The following is a 22,927-nucleotide window of genomic DNA, read 5'->3' on the forward strand; positions in this document are numbered from 1 at the left end:
GTTCCAGTCTGAATCAGGCATTGTACATGCAGGAACTGAGCCCACAACTCACATCTGAGTTGTTGGGTTTCAGATCTTGCACCCAACTTGTGTACTCTGTAACATGTTAACCAATTTTTTAAACAGCCCAGCTGGTGAGGGAGATGGGAGAGTAACCAGCAATGGGCTGGCACTGTTGCTGGGTAGGACAGAATGGAATTACTTCGTGTGGCTCTGGAATTCCAAGATCCATGTCATAGTGGTACCTGCCATTTGGCCTAGAGCAGCAAATTTCCTGAAGCTGGAAGTGGAGGAAATTATGGAATATGTCTCAAATCAGACACAAAGCTTGGAATGGAGCTATCAAAGTCCCCCTCCCAAATAGGGCTCTGATTTGATCAGAAATGTCTTGTAATGGGGTGGGGAGTTAAGCCTCCTTATCATGCCGTTTTAATCATATTTGCCCTATTGAGGCAAGTATACAGGTTGCCCATAGCAGTCATGCTTCTGAGTGGACCTGTTCAGATTTATGACTTCAGTTCTTCAGAAATAGATGATACATTGTTGAGTCTTCTATGCCATCAGACCACTAATAAGCTGGAGGTTGCTGCTGGCCCAAGTGTGCCAAACAGTAAAATTATCTTAGAGATAAGACAAAACGGCACCAAGCTTCATTGATTCCAGATCACCTTTGGCCCCTTAGAAAAAGGGAAGTGGAAATTGTTCATCTGTCAGCATCCCTTTTGCCTCCATCCATCTTTCATGTGACACAGAAGCTCAAGGCCTGTAGAAAGTTTCATATTTTATATTTACCTGATTCCCCCCCACCAAAAAAACATACATTTATCTTTTCTCTTATTAACATACCCATAGGAGACACATAAACATTCCAAGGAGGCATAAATTACGCTGTACACACACACACACACACAGGCAGCACACACAAATTCAGTTCACCAAGGAAAAGCAGGCGCAGAGCATAGTCTATGGCAGGCACCAATCCCGGATGGCCTTGCTGGAAGCCACCAGTTCCGGGAACACCTCTCCTCTCATTGCTTTGCAGTGGATAGTGGAAGAGTAAGAGCAGGGAAGGAGGTTTTAGGTTGCAAATGCTCCGAGGCTGCTCCTGGAGCGCAGCTTTCCCATGGCTAGCTTCTCTGAGGATCAGTTCCAGTTTTAGGAGATTGCAAGTCTTTCACAGTGTGGAAGGGTGAAGGAGCATCAGGGCCACTTTGGGTCGGAGAGGCAGGTCATTGTATTGCACTGACTCACGTGCAGCCGGCGTGTCAGTCTTTGCATAGGAACACTGGGTCTAGATGCTCCATTCAGGCCCTTTTCTACCCTCAGAAGCTGCTTCATTTTCAGCCCCCAAACAGTCTTCAGCGGGACATCATCCTGACAAACTCTGCCGATAACAAGGAAGAAAAAGAGGTCAGAGGAGCACACCCTAACTGAACTTGGCATCCTACCCTAGCTAATTCTGCAGCCAGTAATGAGTGCCCTTCTTTATATCCTTGCTCATTTTGTCTTTGAGACTTGAATGGATTTCCACACAATGGGGCCTGACATTAATTGTTGTACCAAGATACCGACTGCTAAAGCAGAGAAATGTCAAAGCCCTCCCCAACTGCCTGGTCCTCCCGGGAAGGATGAGAGAGCAGAGAGTTCAGGCAAGAGCAAGGCCATGGAAGGCTGATGAGGAGTTTCTACTGGATCTGGGAGGAGAAAGGAAGCCTTTCTAGGGTTATGTAAGAAGGGCTACAGCTTGTCAGAACAAAGATGATGATAGATGTGAATGATTCTGCCTTGGACAGAGGCAACGGAGTGAGGTGTACTCATGGCAGGCCAGAGAAAAAGAGGTTACAATTTATTTACAATTTATTGATTTAAATATTCATACCCAACCTTATATCCACAAATTCAAAGTGGTTAACAAAACAATAGTCAAGATGAGAGATGAACAGAGCTCAAACCAAACTTTTTGCCAAAGGAACATCAAGGAAGGGCCATATTTTTGTAACATTATAAAGGCAAAAGCAACATGATCTGGCAGCAGACCAGATACAGGAAGTAAAACAGAGAGAAGAGTCTTTTCGTGCCTGTTTGCAGGGTGAAGATGACATTGTCAATGGATATGGACAGCGAACAAGGAGAGGAAGGCTTGGGAGGAAAGATGAGAAGTTCAGTCTGGGACATATTGAGTTTGAGACAGCAATGCGATATCTAAGTGGAAATATCTGAGAGGCAATTGGAGATGTGGGATTGGATGGAAGGCAAAAGTTCAGTGATAGAAAGTAGAGCTCAATGTCATCAGCGTATAGGTGGTACTAAAAGCCATGGGATTTGCTGAGGTCATTAAAGGACAGTACATAGAATGGAAGAGGACCAAGGGATGATCCCCGGGGCCCTCTAAAGCAGAAAGGAAAAGTAAAGGAAGAACTTCTCCCTTTGGAAACGCTGAATGAATGATTAGAGATAGGAAGAGAACAAACAGTGAGAAAGAACAGTGTCAAGGAAATCTTGGGTGTGAAGAAACAAGGAAGAATGATTCACTGTATCAAAGGCTGCAAAGAGGTCAAGGAGGATGAGGGCAGAGTAGAGACTTTTTGATCTGGAAGTAAAGATATTGTCAGAGATTTTGGTGAGAGGTGGTATCAAGTGAGATGGATAGGGGAACAGAAAGAATTGAATGAGATATAGGGAGACAGAGAGCTGGAAGAGGAGGAAAATGGAGAGAGAAGATCAGACTGGATGGTTTTAATTTTACCACTGAAAAAGGTGGCAGGGGGAAGAAGTGATGAGGCATGCCGTACTAGGGCATCAAAGATGGAAAAGAAGCACTAAAGATTCCTAGAGTGGGACTGGCTCAGGGAAGTGTATTCACATTGCTTAACCAGGTAGACAGCCAGACAAGAAGGAGAAGAGGAGGTGTCTGTAATTAACAAAATCAGCCTACTCTTGTTCTCTGGCAGAGGCACTCAACTGTTCAAGAACATGAACAGAGGATTTCAGTTGGGACTGCAAATGAAGAGAATGAAAGACGCATTGGGAAACTGGAACAAATGATGAGTCAAAAATTAAGGACCAGGGGAGGAACTGAAGGCACACACTGCAGAACTTCAAGACTAAGCAAAAGAGAAAAAGGCACTTTGTCAATGGCTGGTACATGACAGAAGTAGCAAGAGGCAGAGTGTGGGGAAGATGAATTTCAGATGATAGATAACCTTTCATGTCAATGTTGAACAGAATGGGTGACAAAGTAGGATCCTGGGGGCCCCTATGATACGAAAGCTACCATCGCGAAGTCCTCTAACACCACCTTCTGGAAATGATCAGCTAGGTAAGAACAGAACTGCCCAAGGACAGTGCTCCTGATGTCCATTTCAGCCAACAGGTGTAGGTAGACTACCATGGTTGATGGTATCAAAACCAGAGGGGAGGGCCGGGAGAATCAACAGGCTCGCACTGCCCCCGTTTCTCTCCTATAGAAGATATCCGTCAGGGCAACCAAGGCAGTTCCAGTCCAAAACCAGTCTTGAAGTGCGACTGAAATGGGTCTGGCTAATTTGTCTCATTCAAGAAAGCCTAGAGTTGTATGCCCCACCCCCTACATGATTGGGCACCTTGTACAAAAGAGGGATAGCTGTCACCTGTCGTTGGCTATTCAAATTTTTCGGGATCTAGTTTAGTTTAGTTTATTCAGTGTTTAACCTGCCCTCTAAACTTGAAGAATTTGGAACTTGCAGTATTTGGAAAGCTCAACACTCACTTTCAGGGCAAAGGCCGAATCCACACTTCCTTTTTGTTTTTGCACCTTTTTCGCAACCACGGCACTGTTCAAGCAGATACTCACACGCTTTCCCATTCCACGTGTTCTCCGCCATCACCGTGCCACAATTGCACCTCCTTTCCATACCACGTGATAATGGTGGAAATCTGTTTTTACCTGGCCCTTTTTTTTAAAAAAAATGGGCTTTCATAGCGCATTTGCACAATAAAGAAAGGTCGGTATACCGCAAAACCTACTTTAGTGAGCAGCGGTTTGCGCGGGAAAAGGCTAGGAACATATTGGCTGTGCTGCGAAGCATGCCAACCACAATCTGAGCCATCATTAGAAATATCACGCTCTGAGCATCCATGTTGGTGACTACTACAAGCAGAACACCACTGTGAGCAACAGGGTTTCCAGAGAATGTTTTAATGTGACAAATTATTTTCAAATTTGCCCACCATAACAACCAGCCAATTGTTAGAAAGTGGTTTGTGACGAGCAAAAAATGGGCCAATCAAAGATGAGGGGGAGGAAATCCTGCCATTTCTTAAAAATCGGAATATCGGTATACCGCAAAATTCTTTTTTTTTTAATAAAAAAAGGGAAGTGACATGCGCTGTCAATGCTGACAACGGAGGAGGGAACCGCCCACTATAACGCTTTCCTCAGTGGCGTGTGGAGAACTGATTGCGCCATGAAGACGCACTGGGAGGGTGAATGTGATGATGCACAGCATGGTAGCAGAATGAACCCAACTGCCATGACTGTGCAAGATAAGCGGATGGTGAGTGCGTGCGGATTCGGCCAGGATGTGTGGAAGAAAGAGAGACCTCCAAAAGCAAGGACAGCAGTGCTGGCATGAGAGGGGAGAGGGAGACGTAGCTTGAGGGATCTAGAGAGGAAAACATCACAGAGGATGGCTGCCTTCTGGGTGACAAAGCAGAAATTTCAAAGGGGAGAAAGAGAATAGAGATGTAGCAATTAGGGATGAGATTTGGAGAGAAAGAGGGAGGACAACTGATTCCATAAGGCTGCAAACAAGCACCAAATGAAGAAGGAAAGTGAAAGTGAAAGAGGAATTGGTAGAGGGGTGGATGGCATCAGGATCATCTACCAGAAAATACGAGTTGGTCATAAAATGGCACTAAATGGGTGGCACCTTTTGGTAGTTGCCTTGGATGGTGACTGTGAAAATGACACTGAGTAGGTTCTAGCCCTTAGTTCAAGCCCCAGAGGGAGCTGGGAAGGTAGTCAAATGCCAGAGATGGAGACCGCAGCTTCAGAAGTAGAAAGGAAGGAACAGACAGACAAGCATAAGGAAGAAAAGTCTGCAGGATGCTGGGCAGCCCTGGCAGAGTTTCCTGTGATATACAATCATGACAGAATGAAGGACACAACTCTGAATCTCAGTTCAGCCCTGCTAACCCACCTCCTCGTCCCATCAGCCAACTGTTTGTTTTCTCTCACCTTCAAAATCCACTCGTCCATCTCCATTCAGGTCTACATCCCGAATTATTTCCTCTATATCCCGGTGTCCCACCTGTTGCCCAAGGAGTTTCTTCATGGCTTCTCGTAGTTCAGTGGTGCTGATCTCTCCATCACCATTGGTGTCAAACTGCCAAAAGAAAAAAAAGCAACAATCAGGGAAAACCAAACAGGGAGCATCTATTTTGCTGTCTCATCTGCTTCCCCTGCAAGTTCTAGAAGCACATTTCTTGATGTATTCCATCATGCTCAAGGAGCTAGATTAATGTGTGTTTGAAGTCTGTCTATTTCTCCAAGTTGGGTAGCATACCTTGGTGAATGTTGGAGCAGCACTACTTAATTACACCAAAAGCCCAGTTAGTTCAGCATGCAATGTCTAACAGTGTCCTCCAGGAAGCACGCAAGCAGAGTGTGAAGGCAAAATCTTTCTCCCATTATCCCTTTGTCATATATATGGCCACTGAATACAGGAGTTTAATTCAGTTGTCATGGTTAACAGACCTATCAGATGTGAAACATGTAGGCAAATAACTCAGGATCAGATTTCACAGCCTGGTTCTCACCTCTCTGAAAGCATCTCGTAATTCCTTGACCCCAATCATGTCTGCTGTCTCTGCCAAAAGCTTTGGTCCCATCAGCTCCACAAAGTCATCAAAATCTACGTGGCCACCCACTAGAGACATCAAGACAAAAAAAAAGTGTAAGCCAGCAATGCTCAGTTCTACTTTTAAAGTCTTCACACCAGCTGAGCATCAGTATGTGAGCACATGCTTTGCATCTGACAACTTAATTCATACAACCAGACTGGTTTGTGGAAAGCTAAGACTGAATGAATTAATGCAAACTGGCATGTGCCAAAATGATCCTGAATTTATGCCCAGCTCACAACTTTGTACATTTTTGCTATTCTAATATTCAGCATGAACCCCCCACCCCAATCTACTTGAGAATGCTGTGGAACAAAAGAAAAAAATCTCTAATTTCCAAGTACAGAAGAACAAAACATTAAGGTGTAGAGTCTATTTTTAAAAGCATGATGTTCGTAGTCAAATACTATAGGCAATAACTGTGGAAATATTTATTGACAATAATTATAAATAAAATTTATAGTAGACAATTTTAAATTTCAAAGTACTTTTATTTGTTATATTTAAGATGCTTATTGTAATTTTAATGGACCTTGTACATATTTTTCTTTTTGACTCTGTATACGTAACTCAGTAAACATTCTCAGCATGCCACTAAGGTTATGTGAATTATTCCAAAGTCTGCTGCATGTTCAGGGGCTCGGCACAGAGAAGCAGAAGTCCTAGAGCATCCACCCTATGTAGCCACCCAAAGACTTCCATTTCTTCTAGGACTCTATGGAATACCATGGAGTTCAACCACCAAAGCTGCCATTTCCTCCTGGTCACTGATCTCTGGAGTCTAGATCTCAAGTGTCATTCTGGGAGAACAAAAGTTGGAAAATATTTCTTTCTGCAACCGTGGCTCTATGTAGCGTAGCTGCATATGTGCAAATGCAGATCAGGAAGTTTCCTATAAATGCAAGTCTCATCCCTGAGTAACTGCTGATTGTAAAGAACTGATTGAACAGCTTCAATGCTTTCCTTTTGTTGGCTCATCTTCAGAACTAATTGCAACCTTTGTGTTATTTGGGAAGAAAGTGAAAGTGCTGTGATTGATTGCTGTTTGTATTGGTGTGTGTGTGTGTATTGTTGTGTATATCTAGATAATATGTGTGTGAGTAGGCATCTTGAACTTCCTAGCTTGGCTGAATAACAAAAAAACCAGAGTGAAGATGGATATAAGAGTACATTTGGAAAATGAAGGAAAGAGAAAGATGAAAGAAATTAGGAATTGGCTCATTTCACTGGATACAAAGTGTAAGGACAGAACCTCACTTTTTCCTGCCATGTTATGGACAGCACACACACCAGTATTTTCCAAATACCCTACCTCTTTGACCTCCAATTCAAGAGGAGAGAAGCAGTGAAGCTCCAAGCTTTCAGATTTTCTTACCCAGCACAACTACGAGCAGCTACCAGAATTCCCCCTTCTTCCATCCTCCTTTCGAATCAAGTCATCCTAAAGCAGGGATCCCCAATGTGGTCCCCATGGGCACCATGGCATTGGCCAACACCTTTCTTGGTGCCATCAACTGGGTGGGGCCAGAGAAGGCACTTGCCCAGGAGGGCTTCTGGCCACTAGAGATCCAATTGACTGGGAAGATTAAGAACGTTTCAGTGGAGCTACCACCACAGTGTTGGTTTTATTCTCTCTTACTCTTCTTTCCCAGGGTATTTTTAAGTCACACTCTGCCCTTCCTCTGCACTTGGGCTTCCTTTCTGTGTGGCTCCACCTCCTACAGAAGCTATTTTGTAGTTGGCTCAACCTCTTGTGGCAGAGTAGTAAAAGGTGCCCACATGGAGAAACGGAGGAAAGGGCTATGATTGGCTAGACAAGGGTAGTAGTCTCACAGAGAGGTGGGATCAATTCAGCCAGCATGTACTCACAATTCATGTTGATCTGTTGGGACAATTCTATAAGCTCCATTTCAGTAGGCATGTAACCCATGGTCCGCATACAGTTCCCCAAGTCCCGGCAGTTGATATAGCCATCCCTGTCTTTGTCAAACTCCTTGAAGGCTTCTCGTAGTTCTGTAGTTAAAAAAATGAGGAAGACAGTGAAGGAGGCAGTGCTAAAACTGCTCTAGGCAAGATCCCACATCCCCATAAGGAATTTGCCTGCAAGCACCCATCAGACAGGTGCACTGGATGGGTAGGAGCCAGGGTCCTGCACTGAGTTCTGACACTGAAATTACACCTAGGGAATCAGGCTATGTTAGCAGGCCTAAACAGTGCACTTCATGAGAACCAAGAAAATGCAAGGGATAAGAGTACCGGCTGGGAAGTCCTCAGTGAAAGTCTTATTTCAATGATGACCTCTTTCGATGAACTGATTCTCGGACTGGAGTAGTTGAAAGAGAGCAGGAAGTGGACTGTTCGTTTTTCACGGTGACTAGTATATACACACCAAATTTATCCCACTGTCACTTTTGGTCAATGAGGTTTTGCAAGATTTAAAAAAAATAATACATAAACCTGCAAAACTTGTTACACTAGAGACAAAAGCGGGATAAGTTCGTCTTTCAAAAGGCCTTTACTTCCTTGAGAGTAATCAGCCTCCAGCCTCAGTCTCCTACCTACTTACTGCAAAACTGCTTGGTTGCTTTGAAGGATGACCTATACAAAGAGAAACAAGGAAGTGCAACTCTGTTGGTTCTCTTGGAATTCTCAGGAGCAATCAGAACAGTTGGCCATGGTACACCCTTCATGATTTGGAGCAATGGCACCACACCCTGCGGTTCAGCTCCTCCTTGGAATGCAAGTTCCAGAAGATGGTGCTGAGGGACTTCAGCTCCTTCCCCTGGCAGAAATGCTACAGGGGTTCCTTAGTTCCCTGTTCTGCCTCCCATGCAATTTAACATCAGCATGAAACTGTTAGCCGACATTGTCAAAGGATTTGACCCTGCTTTTCCTTTTCATCCTAGCTAGATTGTACAGTGGATATGCTGATCTGGTGCCTGGAAGTGAATAAACTGAAGTTCAGTCTAGATATAGCAGACATTCTGTCAGGGGCCTGGATCAAGTCTGTGGCTTAGTGCCAGTTCTGGATAGGGTAGCTCTTCCCCTTAAGGAGCACATCTTTGGGCGTTCAAGTGATATCTGTGACTCAATATGGTTTTTCACTTCAGTTGGTGCACAACCTATGCCCTTCCCTGGAAGAAAAATGAGTTGGCTAAACGTGTCCATGCTCCACTCACATCCAAGGTTTCATTTCTGTAATCTGCTCTATGTAGCACTGTCTTTGGGGACCTTTTGAAAACATCTTATTAGTCTAAAATACTGCAGCAAGGGCAGTGATAAGGGCCTGCTGTAGTGATCATGTTATTTGTTTGTGAAAAGAGTTCCAGTGGTTTCTAATTTGTTTCTAGGCACCATTCAAAGTGCTGATTTTGGCTGTTAATCCCCACATGACCTGTGTCTGGGGTTTCTGAAGGGCTGCCTAATCACATATAAACTCGTCCATCTATGAAGACTTTCCAAAGTAGGATAGGTGGTAATTGGCTTCATTGCATTCCAGGAGGTGTCATGACACGTCTCCCCCTTGAGATTCACCTGGTGCCTTCTCTGATTATCAGTGAAATCCTAAACAGAGTTACTCCAGTCTATTGATTTCAATGGGCTTAGACTGGAGTAACTCTGCTTAAGATTTTACTCTGTGTTCAGGTATTGGGCGAAGACTAGATTATTTTGCATTGCTTTTGGTTAACTGTTGCCTTATTCTATTATGATTTGTCATTGCCCTCTGGATTACTACGTCCTTGAGTTGGATTTTGAAGATCTTACTTTGGTTCAGTTCTGGGCTGTTTCCACACTACTCACCTTCATCCAGAATGCTGCGGAACGTCGTGAAAAAAACACGAAAGATAGCGTCTTCTCGTGCAAGTTTTGTGCAATGTCGCGCAAAACTCGCACGAGAAGATGCTATCTTCCGTGTTTTTTTTCACGACATTCCGCAGCATTCCAGATGAAGGTGAGTAGTGTGGAAATGGCCCTGGTTTTAATGTTATGTTGCATAGCGCATAGCAGCATTATTAGAATAGCATGATAATGACATGCTTTGAAAATTCTGTAAATGCTAAATATTATTGCTAGTACTCTGTGGAAAGTTGGATGTTCTAAATCCAGGCTCTCTCTAGCCCTTTGGGACAGCGATTAGAGGTTTCATCCTGCCATGATAGAATTTATAATTTAGAGACATTCCCTTATAACACTATCATAGCTAGTGCTATGATAGGGCTTGCTCTAAGGTCACATGACTCTAGGTCATTCTTTTACAAAGTGTCCATTAAAACAGCAAAACATTGAAAACATTAAGACTATTAATTAAAAATATATATTTAAAATAAAAACTAGGTGAATCCTAAGAGGACTTTTCCTGGGAGTAAACCCCATTAAATAAAATTGGGCTTGCTTCTAAGTAGACAAAATTAGGATTATTCCCAAAGGTGGACTTCACATGGCACCTAAAGTTCATAAATCTAGGTGCCTGGTGAGATGCTGTGGGAAGGAAGTGCCACAAGGTCCTTAATGGCCTTGGACCCACATATCTGCAAGACTCTGTCTCCCGTTGTTCATCTGAGCAAGGCCTTCTAAAGACGCCACCCTGAAAATGGGTAAAATCAACAGTTGCCTGTTCAAGAAAGTTATCCAAGCCATTGGTAATATTTTTTCAGCTCTGTGTTTGTCTTAATAATGTGTAGCAACTTATGCTGTTGTTCTTTTGGTTGGTTTCAGTGGTTTGAAAATGTTGTTTTATTATGTATATTTTAAATTGTTAGCAGCCTTGATGGCCGTTGTGAGGGCAGAAAAGCAGGATATAAATTGTGTTACATAAAATAAATAAATAAGTAAATAAACAGGCTGAGCTCCAGCAATGATCCTACATGAACCTACTAAAACTGTGGTATTGAAATCACAGCAAAGACGAACAATTTTATCCATGAACTACCATGCAAATATGTCACAGTGAGCTTTAGAATCATCCAAGTTGGCACCATCAGGGGGCAAATGAAGATGCCTCCTTTCTGTTTGGAACAACTGAGATGGGCAGTTATACACAGACAAAATGGTAACAGAGGAGTGTAGCTTAGCCAAATCCACACTTCCCTACCTTCTGCTTTTCATGTGCATTAATCGCGCTGGATTCTATCCTGCAATGTCCCAGTCTGTGTTCACATCCCTTCTCTTACTGCTGCTGCCTCGTGCTATACTTCATCCATATCCCTGGTAGAATCGCGCAATACAGGGCGGGTTTAGATCAGACGTCGCTGATGACGACATCAGGTTCATTTTTCATTTTTTCATCAGATTTCCACTATAGCGGTTTTTTGCTAAATTGCTATGGCGAGGCCACACCCCTATGATGCCTGTGATTGGTTAATGTTATCCTATGCCTTCTTCTTTGAAATCCATTGGACCATTATTCTGGCGGGCTAATTTGAACTGATATTTAAGGTGGGGGTGATCCAAACTCTCCAAACGGGCAGACTAATTATTTGACGCTTGAATGTAATGTTAGAATGATGAATTTCCGCTATAACGGTAATTTCAACAGTAAAAAAAAAAAATTAACAGCCACCGATATTTCCGACTATCCGGCATCCTAAAAATGACACGGAAATGGAAATGATGCCACCCCTTGATGTCTCCACGGGGATTTTGGAGCACCCTGATTAAGATTTATGGCCAGGATTGTGCAACAATGCTGGGAAAGTCCCCTTTTTTAAAAAAGGGAAAGGAAAAGGGCGGGCAGGCAGGCAGGCAGGCAGGCATGCTGCGGAGAGAGTAGAAAAGCTTGATAATTACATGGCAAAGAGGGATGGTGTTCCGGAAAGGCTGCAGACACAGAAGTGGGGTGGTTTGAAGGGGACGGTCTCCTTGTGAAACGCTTCTATTTGTCCACATCCACGGTGAGAACCCCACAAGAGAAGCGTTTGAACGCATGACAAATTCATCTGAGGCGCAACGCGAAAGACGCAAGAGAATGGAAGGATTGAGGTAAGAGTATGTGAACAGCCCTCTGAGAAGCGAATAATGGGCGGGGGGAAAGTGGAAAACTTGAGACGTGTGGATTCGGCCCTGGTTCACTGCCATTACCATCACAGAGTAGGTACAAATACATTCTCTGGCCTCTCTCTGTCACAAGTTTTTCTCCACTTGTGCCCTAGTTGTCTGCCAACTTCTTTCATCACTCTAAGCTGCTCAGTAAACCAAAGAGCTAAATGGGCTCTTTAAGAAGGAAAAGCACTTCTGAGAGTGATCACGTCCACCACCTGAGTGATCTCTATGTTTCATTGACTGAAAGGAATGCCTATGAGGCTCTGGGGAAGCCTACGTTCAGTGGCTGCTTCAGCTGGTGGATTTGGGATGCCCGGCTAGCATCAGAGGCTGGCATAGTTAGGCACAATAACCTTAGCTTAGGCCCATCAAGGTAGCCCACCACCACTTAAGAGCCCATACTGTCATCTTCGCCTTCTATCGGCACATCAGCCTTTCCTCCTGCACCATTTTCCAAACCTGAAACAGTCCCAAGAGGAGCTCTTTCCTCCATCGAGGAAAACATACATGTTCCCTGGGATATATGTGTATGTTTTCTCAATAGGCCAAACAGCACCTCCTGGACAGTTCCAGGGTACTGTAACATGCAAAATGGCCCTTACTGGGAGGGTGGCTGCAGTGGTCCCCTACACAGAGGACCATCACAGTGAACCTGCTGTCAAAGGCAGGAGAAATGCTTACCTTCTATTTCTTCTGGACGCAGCTCTCTGTCCTGAAAGGAAAGAATACCAGTTACAGAAAGCGGTGTCAGAATAATACCTTTGGAACAAGGGTGGGAGCAGAAAAAGCACCAAGAAGAAACAGAAAAGAAAGGCCATGTTCACTGCACCCCCTAGCAAGACCAAGCAAGAAAACAGCATGGCTCTGGTGGGGCTGTTTTGAAGCTTACCCCACTGCAGTGCCAGTTCTCCAAGCCTTAGATTCAGGTGCCCTGCAAGTTCACCATGATCTTTACTCCAGAGAATTGTGACAGCAGTGAATGATCTTCCACTTTTTATATTTTTCCTCCAGAAACAAAACCCAGTAGAAAATTCCCAGAGCTTGAATGCTTAATGGCTTCTTTGTTGGGCTGCCCCACTCTGCCCCACTCAACAATGGCCAATTCAGACCAAGAGAGCCCTTCAAAGCCCATGGCTCCCTCTGTATTGGGCTGATCCCAGCATCTGCATAAGATGGCAAAGATAAGAGAGGCATCCTGGAGCAATCACAGGAGCAATTGGGGACAAGACGAACGAGATAGAGAGAGATTGTGGTTAGGAAATACCCCCAACCTTCCATTTGTGTTTTCAAAGGGTTGGTGTTGGCTAAGTGTCAGATTATTAAGAGCACAGGAAAACTCCAAAGGCAAGAGGGGTGTGGAAATGCACTGCTTCCTGGTTATTAACAACAAAAGCCCCTCCCCTCTTGGCTTCCAGACAACTGAGAACAACTTAAGAATATTCCCAGTTTCCAGCCTCTCCCTTTGACTTCCTTGTCTCCTAAGACTGCTTCATTTCCACTGCAGGTTTCCAGAAAGGTTTTTTCCCACTCTTTGCTGGAGCTCGTATAGCTAATTATCCACAGATTGCTTTACTGGCTTAATTACTGCGGTTGCTTCAATGAGTGCGCTTTGAACCAGGGCAAATGTGTGGGTTTAATGTCTGCAGCGGAAGGCTACGTCAGAGCAGAAATCCCCTTGGTGTTTCTAACCTTTGTCTCTGTGCCAGGCAAGGCATCCAGCAGGTGCTTGTCCTGTCCCCCGCTCCCCGTTATGCTGGTAATTTCAAAAACATGACTTCCTGTTTCTTCTGCTTTTATTAAAACTGAACAGCGTGGGAAATAATCTTTTGGGGCCAGACGCTGGGGAAGGGAGATCCGCTGCCTTTGTACTGGCAACCAGCTGTAGAGGCAGGATCAATAGCAGTGGTTTGCCTGTCTTTCTCCGAGGATCCCCAAGGATTTGACAAGCATTAATGTCCTAAATGCCAGAGTGGCTGTTATTCTCATTGACAGAGGATGAGCATTTGCTCTTTTTTACGCAGTAAAATGTCTTGGCAGTTCTGCAGCAGAGCCAGGAATAGACTCCTGGGTTTAATGCTGGCCCTTCTAGAAGGCAAAATAAAGTGCCTGCTTCAGGCAGGCTGACTTTAGGAACCGTTGATGCTGGCAAGGGGTCTGCCCCACCTCATAAGTCCTGTGCAAGGGAAGTCCCTGGGGAATTGCACCTAAGGATTAAGTGAGCCTCCCACTCATGACATGCCCCCAAATCCACCCTCCCCAGAAACTTGTCTCAAATACCTGTTACAGCATCTCTGTACACCTGCTAGGCATTTTAGCTTGGTATTTTAGCAATTTCTGTATTTGGATTTGCACATGGATATTTGTCCATAAGCAGGAGGCCTTCATGATTCTTGATCTCCATTTGGGAGGCAGGATGGAGTGGGCACGGCTGAGCGGGGGACCATCTGCTTGGCATGCTGAAGGTCCCAGGTTCAATCCCCAGCATCTCCAGTTAAAAGGACCAGGGAGTGGGGTGGCATGAAAGACCTCTGCCTGTGACCCTCGAGAGCTGCTGCCAGTCCGAGTAGACAATACTGACCTTGACGGACCAATGGTCTGATTCAGTACAAGGCAGCTTCATGTGTGCATGATCTTTGAGACGCAAGGAGACGTGTGTGTGTGTGTTTGATTTTACATGTGTGGTACACCCCACACCCTTTGGGCTTTGCTCTGCATTTTGCCCACCAGGGTGCAACTTACGTACTGGCTGCCTGTTTTCTGCGAAGCCCTTCCTCAGGAAGATGCATGCTGGACCCAGGAGGTTGTGCATCACGGCGCAGTTCTGGGCCAGCACCATGAGCGGGCCTTGGTACTCGCAGCCCGACGGCCCCTCCTCACTCGTCTGGACAGCCTTATAGCATGTCTTCTCCTCATGGTGGATCTTCTCGGTAGCAAGTAAACAATACAAGAGAGGAAGTTACCTCCCTATTCCTCCCAGTCTTGCTTTGATTTAAACGAGCAGAGAAGCTAGACCAAGGGTGAAGACAGACGCATCGTTCTTAAAAGCCACCCAAGCAGGTTCTTCACTGGCACCATGAGCCCAGCTTCACAACTTGCTTTCACGCACCTACTTATCTTGCCAAGAGGGAATGCTAGGGGAGCTCCCAGGTAGCCCTTTTTCCTCATGCACTTTAGGTAGGCTGACTGCCTTTTTAACAACCTGTAGCTTTATACGACATCCTTCACCTTAATGTTACAAAACTGCTTCAGGACTGGGGGCAGGGAAGAGAATGATGTCGGTGAGATCAGTGTTCATCATCACCCCCTGGCTCTTGCACTACCTCCACCTCCCCCATTGTTTCAGGACAGACTCATGTATGTGCATTTATGGGAAAGCAAAGATGCATTCAAACCATTTCCACCACATTTAAAATATAACGTCTGTCTTCACCCCAACAAGCCTTGCCTCCCTTCTGTCTTTCAGTAGTGCCCCCACCTCTTCAGTTTGTTACAGCTTTGAGCAGAGTTCCCTTTCAACAGGTGATGAAAGCCTCGTCTGCCTGGAGGATATTCCCTTTGAAATGATATCAAACCCTCTCTCAGCTCTGCACACGTCTCTGTAGAAATAAGGCTAAAAAGAGGGCAGACGTGAAGGAGAGATTCTCTGATCTTTTCTACTGCCAGACCCGAAACAACAGGGGATTCATGGCTAAGCTGTGAGGCACAGGTGTCGTTCTTTGTGTGTTCGGGAGGAGGCTGATGAGAGAAATCATCTCTAGGGGCTCCCAGTGAAAATAACTCCAGCAATTGGCCCATTCAGGCATCTGCCCATTAGTAATCTCAGTTCTTCCCACTTCCAAATATGCTTACTAGAGGCACGGCTGCCTGCACATGCAGGATCTTACCATGGCAAGATAATGGAATTTGGCTTCCTGGGAATTCTGTACAACAAAATCATACACTAAATGCCTAGCCCTAATAATAACAACTGTTTTTATATACCACTCTTCTAGACAGATTAGTGCCCCACTCAGAAGGGTGAACAAAGTCAGTGTTAGTATTATCCCAACAACACAGCTGGGGCTGGCAGTGAAAATAAACTTGAAAACAAATTGGCAAGAGGGTTGAAATCTCAGGCCCAACTGAACAATGTGGAGATGTTATTGCCTGCATCTCTGATCCATGTCTCCTCCTTCCCACGAAGGCCAAAGTACCTTCTTCATGCACACCATAGTCCTGATCTTTTTCATGCACACCATAGTCCTGATCTGAGTCAGGGACTGAATGCACAGGAATTAAGGAGAAACCCTAACTCATGTCTGTCTGTGTACTCTGTAATATATGAACCAGCCACATGACGAAGGAATTGGGGGCTCCATACTCTGCAGAATTCCTGTCCTTCCTTGTGGTGAGCAGAAAGAAAGGAATGCAAAAGATTCAGAGTTTGAGCATTTAGCTTCTTCTTGTTGCAGAATTTACATTTTTTATTTCCTTTCAGAAGACACAGTTTTTTAAAAAAATAAATAATCCCAGCTATATTCATGGGAGGCAGATTGGAAGAGAGGCTTCAGGGGAAGGAAAAGTATGACATCAGATGCTCACACCTGTTGCTCTTTCAAAAGGTCAGTCCAGAACACCCCATGAGAGACTTTTTCTCCTACAAACAGCCTCTCTGCATCTGCATCACAGTTCCAGCAATGTTGTCTCAGGGGCATGAGTGCCAAGTGGCAAATCTAAAATGTACTAGAAGGCAGCTGGACAAAATTGGTACAAATAAAATTACTGTTCACGTGGCCAAATGGTATATGCTGGCTACGGCTCCTCACTTTCCACATGTTACACCTTGATTGGTCAAGTAAAAGGGGTTTAGGACTGCCTTAGTGCAGGGTGGCATGAACTCTCTGATATTACTGCATAAGCTCCCTTCCCCACAAAAGCAATGAGCACCGAATTCAGCCATCTGAGAATTTGGTATTTGTTTTATTGAAATACAAGCAAGTTTCTAGCCCTTAATGTTGTGAAGGCAAGTTTGAAACATTGAGGGCAATGCCTGTTAATGTTTCAGACCTGCACGTGTATAAGAAGTACTTCTAGTGATCTAAGGACTAGGGTTTCTTTCAGCGATTCTTTTTTTAAAAGCAAGTTTTAAAAGTGTAACAAAATGAACGGTGAGAGTGAGCTGGTACAGTTAGCTATTCAGTTCATGGCTAGCAAAAAGCACAGTAGGCCCTAGGTTGTTTGGTAATTGTATCACTAATTGTCATAGTTCCCCTCTGCTTCCTGGGTGGCCATCCCCCCATAATCTTAAATTTCACAGTACCATATTCTATAAGGTGCCATTTTTTGTAGTCTGTGCCTTCCAGCATACTGGGGCTCCAGAATGGAATCCAATACTGGAAGCTCCAGGCCCCACTGGAGAGCCAGCAGCTGGCCTTATATAGCAATGCATGGCAGAGGCTCTGTCAGACATGCTTCATCCTAACATTCCCATGCAGCTATAAAAAGCCAGCAGTGCTCACTGGGACCTTTGGATTTTACGCAGTAAACATCCACAATCCTGTCATTGCTTTCAGGAAAGACAAAAGAGCTCCTAGCCGACAGTTCGTTTTCCTCAGAGCACATCTGTCTACTTTGGACAATATTCTTTAGAACTGAGCATTCAGGCAGCACGGCTGCAAGTTTCTTTTGACATGAACAAGGACCTGCACACAGAAGCTGGGATTAGCACGCGCAACTGTGTTTCTTAGCCGAGTGTGTCATGTGTTTGTTGCATGACACACATTGAGCCTGATAGCAGTTGGCTTTTTTGTGAACACAGTCTCGAGGCAATCTGCAGAGGTTATGATGCTATTTGCAATAACGGGGCAAGAATAGCATCAAGGCCACAATCACAGTAAAAGCACAGCAGGAGGGGAAGGAAAGAGACTGGAATAAAAGTGCCCTCCTCAAGTTTTGTGCCAGCACAAAACTGATGGGAAGTTCCTCCATACACCAGACAAATATTAAATTAAATGAGATTCAGTACAGTGTAGTGGCTTAAGTGTCAGACTAGGATGTGGGAGACCCAGGTTCAAAACCCCAATCTGCCATGGAAGCTCACTGGGTGATCTTGGCCCAGTCACATGTTCTTGACCTGACCTAACTCTCAGGGTTGTTGTGAGGATAAAATGGAGGAGAGGGAAACAATGTGAGCCACTTGGGTCTCCATGAGGGAGAAAAGTGAGGTGCAAATTAAGAACAATAAATTACTCTAGAGAAAATGGTTTTTAAGAGAGAGTAGATTATTTGAGAAAGGATTCACATCCCATATGTTTCTTTCATCCCATGGTGACCAGTCCAAAGAGAATCAAAACCTGCCAAACCTATTTGACCAGGGGCAATAGTGGAATCAGCAGAAACACCAGGAACAGCAATTCCTCTTTCAAATTGCCTTTAGTTCTCTGAAGAAGAGTTTGCCAATTACTGGTCCTGGAAGACTGCTGAAAAATCCAGTGACTATTGGATACTTGAACACTGGGGCTGAGCTGCTCACTCGTCATTTTGGATAAACATTTGTCCTTCGACTGATTATTAGATTAAATAAATGTGCATATTACCCACACTTCAATATAAATGCCTTTCTTAGATACTGAAAGAAGAACAAGAGAGCTCACATTAACAAAACATGCTACTACCTACAAGCAGGAATATTTTCTTTTGTATTCCCTATAACGTTCAGACATCAGTACCAAAAAACCTTAAAAACTAAGGAAACGTGCCTCAATTAAAATTTTGCCCTACTGATTAAATTTTTGCTTGATTAATCTACCAATTAAATCAGTTCTTTTTGATATGTATCCTTTTAGGGTTGCCAGCCTCCAGGTGATGGCTGGAGATCTCCCAGAATTCCAACTGATCTCCAGACGACAGAGATCAGTTCCCCTAGAGAAAACAGCTGCTTTGGAGAATAAACTCTATAGTCTTATACTCCTCTGAGGATCTTTCCCTCCTCAAATGCCACTCTCTTCAGGTTCTACCCCCTAAATGTCCAGGAATTTCCCAACCTGGAGCTGAGAATCCTACGTAGCAAATGAGCTGAAAACAGAGTTTGGATCAAATGTGGCGCCACTGAAGCCCAAAACGGGCTCTCCAGTCTCTGACCCTTTTATGAACACAAGCAGGTGCATCAGAGAAAAAGGCTGGCCAATTAATTTCCTGTGCTGAAGAGATTTCAAGACTGTAGAAAGAATCAGCCCAGACAGGTGGAGAGGGGGATTGCTATCTGTGGCCTACTATAATTTTTTTAAATCAGGCAGAGCTCAGCTTGCAATATTTGTGAAGGAGGGATGTTGGGGAAACCAATAGAGCAGCCTGGGAGCTTACCTGGGAGTTGTCCTGTCACCAGGACAACTGATGTATGTGTGTGTGTGTGTGTCCCAATGATGCACTAAAGTGTCTTCTATATAGGAGGATGCGCTCAAGCATCAGTTTCTTATTGGATCTGTCATTCTGGGGCATGTCCTTTACCGAGCTGATGTTTCCTCCAACAATTCTTTTCTCAACCCATCTCTCATTTTCCTTTCTTACAACATCAAGGTCATGCAAGGCATCAGATCTGAAGAGAACCTATCTGACTGGATTCACCGTAAGATCAACTGCAGTACATAAAGTGCACAGAGCTCTACCGCCATCCGCTTTTGCTATCCCTCTGTTCCTAATTTTTTTTTTAAATGCAAGTAGTAGTATTTTTTTTTAAAGTCTCTGTTGGTTCAAAGAGGAAAGAAAGCTCACTCTTGCCGATATGCTGTTCTAAAGTCTATTATGGGCCATTTTACATATTACACATAGGCTCACTGTTGAGTGCCCATTCAACAAGGCCCTGCAACCAATTGCAGCTTCCTGGCAAAGTGTACTCGTACAGGACATATGTTTGCAGCATTCACACTTGATATTTTCAGGTGTATGCTTTAAATATCTTAGGTATGACCCTAAAAATGTTATATGTGACCTCTTTGTTCTCCCTCTACTAACCAGCAGCCTGATTGTACTCTCCAAAAATCAGATGACTAGCTTGCAGAGTGTGAACTGCTTCCTTCTATCTCTTATGGCAATGCAAATGAATAGTTTATAACTTGTCCTTGTTGGGAGACGCTAAGAGAAGAGGTCTGCCCTATTTTCTCACATAAGCCACAAACACGCAAGCATCACAGCTGCAGTTCTAACCTCTCTCCCCTGCTTTGAACCTCTGGTAATGTCGGGCTCCCTGCAGGATCAATAAAGATCTCAGTCTCTGCCACAGTCCAGTATCATTTTCTCCTTTTATGAGAAGCAAAGAAGAATGTCCTCCTAGTTTCTTCCTTCCTTCCAGCATTTCCCCAAGTGAATTAATCTCATCAGCTGCCTTAAGACTATGCCACACGTGCTTTCTCAAAATCTGTGGCAATCCCATCACTGACACACACACACACACACACACACACACACACACAACTATTGAATCCACAAACTATTCTCAGCACATAGGCATAGAGCAACACTGACACACAAATACACACACACATACAAATCTCTGTTCAAGCACACACAGATCTTCTTAAATGTAAATTCACAACATAAGCACAAGTGACCACAACGAGCAGGTCTCCACTGTCTATACTGGGGAATGCATACTGGAATGCATATATTATGGTGTCACCACATACACACATGCACTATGCCTACACCAGAGTGCATATTGGGATCACTATGCCCATACAGAGAAGCATTCAAGCATGCATTTGCTCTTGCGACCATGTGCTTCAAGGAACTCTTGCACATATCTTCATTCCGTATCCTGCTACAACAAACAAAGGCATCTGCTCCAGCAGCATGAGACTTGCACCTGACCGTGTTTGCAGGGTTGCTTGCTCGTGTCTTGGAAGCAGATCCCAATTCACATCTTTTTATATCCTGCCTCAGAATTACATTTCCTTTTTAGTGCTTTTGTGTGCTGGTGCAATGCTACTTTTATTTATCAACTGCATTTGTTGCATTCTGTACTCTTAAAGTGATCACCGGAATATATTGGAAGGCAATTAAAACCATCAATCCAGCTAAAACCCACCCAGCCCAGTCATAAAAAAACAGAGCATTTTAGAAGCAGTAATGACCAGGTTAATGTTAACTACTTTTAAAAAGTCTGGGCACATTAAAGGAAGTTTAACCTGTAGCCAAAATGAAAATATTTTATTTATTTATTATGACTAGCAAATAATTCATAAGTATGGGTTCCAGAACAGAATAGGCCCTGGGGCACACAGCACTGCCTCTCTGTGTGTCTAAGGGATGAAAAGGAATGTGTGAAAGAAGCTATTGTCTAGTCTGTGCAAGACCCAGAAGTGTTTTCACCGAAAGAGAAAGACACTCTCCTACAAAGAGATCTGAAAAGAATGGCGATCAGCACATGAAGATAGTTTCAGTTTGTTAGCTGCGTTGGTCTGTAGCAGAAGAGCAAGATTTGGATCCAGTAGCACTTGTAGACCAACTCAATTTCCAGGGTGTGAGCTTTCGAGAGTCTGACAAAGGGAGCTCTGACTCTCAAAAGCTTGTGCCCTGGAAATCGAGTTGGTCTTTAAGTGTTACTGGACCCGAATCTTCCTCAGCACATGTGGGGAGGAAATCACCTTAGAGCACTCAAGAGCATTGAAGCAGGTACCTCACCAGCATGATCTTCATGCTTTATACCTGTCCAAACAGGGGTGACAGAATGACACTGCTACTCCGCGAGAGTATAAGAGGAACAGGACACACAAGTGTGGCACAAACAGCACAAGATACTTACTAGAATAAATGCAATTACGATAATAATTAAATGCCAGCACACTACAAACAGTCTTGGTCAATTGCATTCTTGTTGGGGAACATGTGCTAATTTATATGCTTTCATTGCCACTGAAGCCCAAATAAACATGTTTTCTTACATCCTTCTCTGTAATGTTGTCATAAATGCACATATCCCTACACAAAACCAAGATTGTGCTTGCATCCACAGACAGATGGGAACTTTTATGCAATATGTGCGCACTTGTATTTTTTAAGAAGGGAGGCACCGATGTCTGCATAATAAACAACAGATGGCAAAGTCCACTAGGCTTCCTACAGGGCACTGAAATGAAAGGGAGCTGCATCGCGATGCATTTCATTTCAGCAGAGCTCACATGAGAGAACTTTCTCAGGGATTGGTGCCCACGTATTGCAAACACATGCACACAACTGCATAGACCTACATGCTGACACAAAACTGCACATGGATGGAGCCATGTCTGCATGCATGCAGATTTTGTCAGAGTCCCTGATTTTTTAGTACAGCACGCTTTTTCCAGGCCAGTCTTACAAAAAAGGAAGGACTCACATGGGAAGTTTGGCCTATGCATCTCCACCCTCCTCCCATCAACCCCTCCCTGTCTCTTCCCTGACATCATCATCACCAATCCCAAAAGATGCTGGCTCAAGACATACGTGACACACGTCCAGGCAGGGAACATACCTTTTTTGAGAGGTTTCTCAGTGGAGACTTCACACAGTTGCCCATAATATGTTGAAGCTGCCTTGCCAGTAGACTCGGTTATAAGGGAAACTGGGTAATTGATTCCATTAAAGGCAGTCCTTAGGAGCAAAGCGAGACACGGGCAGCACCAGTCAAATCCAAATAAGAACTGGCTGCTACTGGTGGGCTTCCCTCTTCAGAGAGCTTTCACTCTCTCTCTTTCTCTCTCTCTTTCTCTCTCTCTGTTTTGGTTTTTTTAAAACTTTATGTTCACTTTCTTGAAGAGATGAAGCAGGAAGGGAAGGGAGGGGAGAGAAACAGAGAGAGGGAGGGACAGAGAAAGGAAGAGAAAGGACAGAGAGGGAGGTGGGTGTATAATCTACATCAGATTAAAGTTCAGATCCCTCCCACCACTATGCAGGGAACTGCTTTGACTCTCCAAAGACAGCCAGTGAAGGAGAATTAAGAGCAGAGAGGTACCACAAGAAGTGACTTTTTGTATGCATGCCAGGAAATCCTACT

The 22,927-nt window shown here is 44.2% G+C and overlaps 1 protein-coding gene and 1 long non-coding RNA gene across 2 annotated transcripts in view; one reads left to right on the forward strand and one right to left on the reverse strand.

Annotated features, from left to right (window-relative positions):
• LOC129341336 (uncharacterized) overlaps window positions 1–19,575 on the forward strand; it is a 42,120-nt gene extending 22,545 nt beyond the window's left edge. The window contains exon 3 of the long non-coding RNA XR_008598120.1: window positions 19,477–19,575. This is a non-coding gene — a long non-coding RNA (uncharacterized LOC129341336). The remainder of the gene's footprint in view (window positions 1–19,476) is intronic.
• On the reverse strand, window positions 811–22,712 carry CABP1 (calcium binding protein 1). Its single transcript, XM_054996469.1, has 7 exons — window positions 22,406–22,712; window positions 14,666–14,842; window positions 12,604–12,634; window positions 7,753–7,896; window positions 5,800–5,909; window positions 5,219–5,366; window positions 811–1,384 (listed from the first exon to the last, which is right to left on the reverse strand). Exons 1-7 carry the CDS (start codon window positions 22,448–22,450, stop codon window positions 1,359–1,361), a joined length of 681 nt encoding a protein of 226 aa, XP_054852444.1. The 5' UTR covers window positions 22,451–22,712; the 3' UTR covers window positions 811–1,358.
• Between the last annotated feature and the right edge of the window lie 215 nt (window positions 22,713–22,927).

Source organism: Eublepharis macularius, chromosome 13 (assembly GCF_028583425.1).
Source record: "Eublepharis macularius isolate TG4126 chromosome 13, MPM_Emac_v1.0, whole genome shotgun sequence".
Classification (NCBI taxonomy): domain Eukaryota; kingdom Metazoa; phylum Chordata; class Lepidosauria; order Squamata; family Eublepharidae; genus Eublepharis; species Eublepharis macularius.

What these genes read in the sequence shown, in the direction of transcription:
- CABP1 (XM_054996469.1), bottom strand. Translation starts at nt 22,450, where the DNA reads ATGGGCAACTGTGTGAAGTCTCCACTGAGAAACCTCTCAAAAAAG. An exon ending in TACGAGATGCTTTCAGAGAG is followed by an intron (nt 5,367 to 5,799) that starts GTGAGAACCAGG and finishes TTCTTTTGGCAG; the next exon opens with TTTGACACCAATGGTGATGG. An exon ending in TGGACGAGTGGATTTTGAAG is followed by an intron (nt 1,385 to 5,218) that starts GTGAGAGAAAAC and finishes TGTTATCGGCAG; the next exon opens with AGTTTGTCAGGATGATGTCC.